Source organism: Arachis duranensis, chromosome 5, assembly GCF_000817695.3.
Source record: "Arachis duranensis cultivar V14167 chromosome 5, aradu.V14167.gnm2.J7QH, whole genome shotgun sequence".
Lineage (NCBI taxonomy): Eukaryota > Viridiplantae > Streptophyta > Magnoliopsida > Fabales > Fabaceae > Arachis > Arachis duranensis.
The window spans coordinates 103,929,075-103,934,849 of NC_029776.3; the positions used below are offsets into that span (position 1 = coordinate 103,929,075).

A 5,775-nucleotide genomic window follows, 5' to 3' on the forward strand; every position below is an offset into this window, starting at 1 on the left:
AATAGATAGATAATAAAAACTTTCTTAAATTAGTATAATTATGCATTATTCATTAAATATTAATTATAATATTGTAATATAATTATAATAAAGATATTTTTCTAAAATAAATTTATTTAGAAAAATATAAATTGGTTATTAATAACCTTATCATATAATTTATTTAGAAAAAGATATACAATTACTAATTTTTTGTTTGTCAATTACATTTCTATTAAAATTAGTAGTATCAAAAAATATTTTAAATTTAATAATATCAAGAAAAAATAAAAAAATTATATAATAACTAATTTGATTAATTTTTAAAATTTTAGGGATGAAAATGACTTACGTCTGAACTTTCAAGGACTATTTTGATTATAAATAATTTTTTTACATGTCAAGTGACACGTGACATAATACGTAGTGTGCCGCATGTCACTAATCTGACACATCAACCAATCATCTTGTGACACGTGACATTAACCCACATCATGTGCCACGTGGCACTTAACGTGACACGTCATCATCCAACTGATGGAAGGACTAAGTGATCAAGTCGTGTATTTTTCGGGGACGATTTCGATTAATTTTATCTTTCGAGAACCAAAATGAAAATCGGAGTGTCTTTCAGGACGATTTTCATTATATTTTCTGCAGCTCATCATTTAAATGGAGGAACACAAGGAGGTTTGACTTTATCAGCATGCATGTGATATAAAGGAAATATTGTTTTAAATGTCTTTTTTTTTTCCTTATAACCTAATGCTCTTGTTGTAACTATACATCATATATCTTTTTCTGTTATGACACATTTCTCCATTTGCAAGACAATTTCAATCTGTTTTGGCCAGCCAACAAAAAAAATGCATCTTCACGTCACAAGCATGACTATCTTGTGTGACTAAGACTATCATAGCATAATTTCATTCAAATGCAAGCCTCTGAGTGCTAACCAGGGAAGCATATTGGCCCTTCTTAGCCAATAGCTCAAAATGTGTGCCTAGTTCCGCGATCCTCCCTTCGGAACAAAGCGCAATTTGATGAGCATTTTGAACCGTGCTTAATCGATGAGCTATAACTAGTGTCGTCCTCCCTTTCATCAAATGGTTGAGAGCTTCTTGTACCAGCCGCTCGCTGACAGCATCCAGCGCACTCGTGGCCTGCAAAGCAAGGAAATACTGTTAAGATTATCGTGGCTACATGTTGCCAGCATTACTACCTCATTGTTGATGGAAAGTATATAGAATCCGACATGAATATCACCTCGTCCAGTATAAGGATTGGAGCATTCTTTAAGATAGCTCGGGCTATGGCGATTCTCTGCAATTTAGATACACTGAAGTCAAGAACCGCTGAATGTGCATGCATGAAATTTAACGGTGCATGTTCATGCAAAGGGAAGGGTTATATATAAACTCGACGATACCTGCCTCTGTCCTCCACTCAATAGGCCTCCACGCTCACCGACAAGTGTATCATAGCCCTTTCAGGTAAATATAAGGTGAAACTTACATGCAGTTGTTTTCATGCGAAGTTGATAGTTGAGAATAGTTAAATGATAATTTACTCAAACATGTTAAATCATCTAAAGGTTTTTAACTATTAACTTTACATGAAGACAACTATATGCGAGTTTTCACCAAAATATGAACAGTAAACAAACAAGTTAGTACTTTTAACTTTGTAAAACAATCTGAAAATGAAGATAAACAAACCTGTGGAAGTGAGATGATAAAATCATGAGCATTGGCAGCTTTTGCTGCCTTAATGACATCCTCCTTAGAAACATTCTCATCTGGAAGACCATATGCAATATTTTCTCCAACCGACACCGAGAAGAGAACAGGCTCCTGTAACATTTTAGTGTTAGTGTATCATTCATGAAGCTACATGATTCTTAGTCTCTCTTGTTTTTAGTTTTGGTTTTCATACTTGATTTACAATAGAGACAACCCGGGCCCATTCGCTCTTGTCAAATGTTCTTACATCCTCTCCCGCAACCGTTATGCAACCTCTTGCTGGCTGCAGAATAAAATACCATTTGGCACCATCAATTCTCGAAACAACGAAATAGAATGAAACTTCAACTATCAACTTATGAAACAGAAGTTAAACCTCATAGAATCTAGCCAATAGCTGCACTATGGTACTTTTGCCTGCGCCACTAGAACCTACCAGTGCAGTTACAGTTCCACAATTTAGTTTTAAATTTAACCCACGTAAGATTTCCACATCTGGCCTTAAAGGATAAGAGAAATAGACATCTGCAGTATAAAATAGGCAAGTAAGCATAACTAAAAAGAGAAAAGGAAAAAGAAATATATTGTGTTAATGTGATACTTAGTCGTCGTTCTGTTTATTATAAGAAGACAAGCTCACATGCATGAGTTTTGTTACATGATACATTAAAACAAACTTTAGATTGGACAGTTCCTCGCAGTAAAAACCAAATTAAGGAGAAAAAATTAAGATAATAAAGCTTGCACTGAAGAACATTAGCAAACATGGGTCTTGAAGCAGTTAAGCTATTCATTAGAAAAGCACAACGGTGTGGATATGAAGAATGATGCAGTAGAGATACCTTCAAGACAAACATCTCCAGACCAAGCCAAGCTAAACAAATTGCTAGATGTTTTTAGTGCCGACATGTAATGCATTTGGTTTTTCTCAGTTGAACTATTAGAGAAGAATAATTTATATTTCTCATCATCCACTGCTTTCTGTTGCCTTAGTTCTCTTTCTAAGCCATAGGCAAGAGAATCATCAACTTGAACTCCAGATAAAACAGAGTTGATCCTGTCAACGGCCGCAAAAGCTCCTCGAAGATCCCCAAAGGTATTAACCAGTCCTTGAACCTAAATGATATAATATCAGACAGTCAAGTGAAGATCAAGAGATAAGACGAAATAAATAACAAGTCACAACTTAATTTCCTTACAGCAAATGTTAAAGTGAAAGTATATCCAATAAAAGATGCCATAGCTCCGACAGAGAGCTCACCCTGCGAACAGAAACTAAAGCAACTTAAAAATATTATTTTAATGGTTGAACTTGTTGCAAAAGAAACAGTGAGAGAGAAATATAAATGGAAAAACATAAATTTTGAACAGATTAGAACTGCTTACCGCCTTAACTTTGTTCCCTCCAAGACAATATAATGAAATCAAAGAGATATAAACAGCAACCCTGGTCATAGATTCATTAAATGATTTGAAAGTACCAAGCTTTATCCCACTTGACTGGAAAGACAGAACCTGTAAAGAACTAATAATTAGAGGTGTCAAGCCTTTCACAACAAAAACCTATTCGTTCTTGAATAATCTTACCTGTTTAGCAAATGTAAACATCTGCCGCTTTTCACCACCAAAAGATCTTACCTGTAATAATTTATTTTACTGTTATCAACTGTCTATTACAAATACAAGACTTTACAATGCACAAAGTTACTATAAATTTGAAGTATAAACCATGGAGAACTCACTGTTCGAATAGCAGAGAATGTTTCTGATACACAATCAGCTATTGATGCTTGGGCCAACCCATGTGCTTTGAAAACAGGAAATGTTGATCTCTTGTAGACAGCTTCAGAGAACTAAAAGAATCAGCAGAAGAAAACACAAATTGACAAGCAACATGACTCAAATTTTCTATATATGATACTTTTATAGTAATGTATTTCTAATTCAAGCTACAAGAACAAAGAAACGGGTTGAATATGCCCACACTTAATAATAATAAATCACAATACTATTAGAGTCGAACCTAGAACAACCTGGCCATTAGACTAATACATCAAGTACAATAGAAACTTACCGACTGAGACAGAAACCGTGAGCATCAGAATACCAAGAAGTGGGGCTAGCTGAGGGGATAAAGAAAAAAGAATGAATATTGTCCCAATGACCTACAAGAACAGAGAAAACAGAAGATGCAATGGCAAACATAAGCTACAGAATGCAGACTAAAATAAGCATGAGTGTGACATAAGTAAGTAAGTAACCAAAAAAACACGGGTTGTCTCTTGAAAGATAAGGAAGCAATTTATGTACTCAGACATCTAACTGTTGTAAAATAAACTCCCACTCCTCAAGAAATGAAGGAAAGTTAACCCAACAAATTGAAAAAAGACATCACACACATGCTTAAATATAGGAAATATAAAGCTCACTTCTCATTGATGTAGAGTTGCTTGCCTCAGATAATGCCCTGAAACCGCGATCCCTTGAGACATTCTCGCTCACAATATCTTTAAGGGAACCCAGATCAGATGTTAACAAACCAGTGAGTTCTCCAACCTAAAAAGAGCAAACAAAGAAAGCACAATTGTTCTAGCACCTACCAATGCTTAAATAAAACTAAAATAGACTAAAACAATATGGGATAGAAAAATGAGATTTTTTTATACGTGTAAAATTCTTAATACACATAAGATATAACCGAAAGGAGTAGATAAGGGAACTCGCTGGATGGGAAAGTAATGTAGAGAAATAGACAGAAGGAGAAGGACAAAGACAAGAAACTACCATGCATAAAATTAAGGTAAAGGTGACAGTGCAATTATTATTGACAATGTTTATTTGGCACATTATCACAGCTCTAAGTCTAAGTATCACAAATAGCAAAGTAAAAGCACATATAAATGAATAACCCATACACATACCTTGTATTTGTCGAAAAATTCAACCTGCATAAAAAGAAAGAACACTTAGTAACAGCAAAGCCAGAAAAACTTAAACTCAAATTTCAAGCTACCATGCATTTCTAACAAACAACTCTCTTCGAAAGAAATGACATAGAAAAACAAGAAATAAAATAAAAGTGGCAGAGCAAAAATTGAGAAAGATTTGACTTTACCTTTTGAATCAATATTCTGCCAAAGATCTGAGCTCTAAGAGTTGACATAACTTTCTCCCATACAGTGTTCATGTTTACAACAAAAATAACGGTTAAAAGTGGCTCCATTGCATACAGCACTCCAATTTGACTGAGCAACTTCCACAATGGCTCTGGTCTAACACCAATAAGGACTTCAAAAAACCGCCCTACAGAAAATCAATAGCACATAAGAATGTGTAATAAAAATACTTCCAACCTTCAACATTCAATCAGAAATTTCTGCAAATGCATTGCACCAGTAAAGAAGATAAAAAGGAATCAACAGCTATAGTACATCATTCTGAATAGTATAATTTATAATACTAAAATACCATCTTATGTAGTGATTCATAATGGCTCCTAGAAAATCTTAATATGAAAAATGAAATATTTTCCATTGACACTGCATTTCATTTCATTTCAATTCTTTTCATTCACGAATCCTAACTGGAACTAGACTGAAAAGGGAATCATTACTTTCTTCCTTGTATTAAAAATTACAATTGTGATTAAAATTGGAAATTGTATCTTACAAATTGAAGCAGAACGATTTTACTGCTTCGAAATTAAGATTTTTACTATTTCTGTTCCCTATACACCCCAATTTGAATAATGAAGGAAAAAAAAATATCTTAGTGACAATAAAGAGGATAAAACCGCTTTATTTTCCTATGAAACAGTACATAGTACATAAGAGCTGATTCTCCTTTTTCATTTTCATCGCTACGTAAGCCTTTGATTTGATCCAAGCATAATGAAAAAAATTCATTAACCTATCATCCACCCAAACACAGTACAAACTAACAAAATTTATAAAAAAAAAAGCTTTATGAAAATCCCATGAAAAATGAAAAACACAAAGCTGTGAACTTTAAAGCAATTAAGCTAAAATGAAGAAAACCCAAAAGAAGTTTTAAA

The 5,775-nt window shown here is 33.7% G+C and overlaps 1 protein-coding gene across 5 annotated transcripts; it reads right to left on the reverse strand.

The window, feature by feature from the left end:
• Nucleotides 1-692: 692 nt before the first annotated feature.
• LOC107491212 (ABC transporter B family member 28) lies at nucleotides 693-5,052 on the reverse strand. 5 transcript variants are annotated; one of them, XM_016112009.3, is made up of 15 exons: nucleotides 4,837-5,052; nucleotides 4,643-4,666; nucleotides 4,176-4,277; nucleotides 3,796-3,886; nucleotides 3,464-3,564; nucleotides 3,309-3,359; nucleotides 3,108-3,236; nucleotides 2,921-2,983; nucleotides 2,564-2,837; nucleotides 2,098-2,246; nucleotides 1,915-2,004; nucleotides 1,698-1,832; nucleotides 1,409-1,465; nucleotides 1,246-1,302; nucleotides 693-1,142 (listed from the first exon to the last, which is right to left on the reverse strand). In XM_016112009.3, exons 1-15 carry the CDS (start codon nucleotides 4,942-4,944, stop codon nucleotides 906-908), a joined length of 1,668 nt encoding a protein of 555 aa, XP_015967495.1. In that variant the 5' UTR covers nucleotides 4,945-5,052; the 3' UTR covers nucleotides 693-905. The 5 variants fall into 5 exon arrangements, 4 of the variants coding, with proteins under 4 accessions (XP_015967495.1, XP_020999127.1, XP_020999126.1 ...); XM_021143468.2 differs by having other exon boundaries at nucleotides 4,151-4,228; nucleotides 4,837-4,931; XM_021143467.2 differs by having other exon boundaries at nucleotides 4,151-4,277; nucleotides 4,837-4,860.
• Nucleotides 5,053-5,775: the final 723 nt, after the last annotated feature.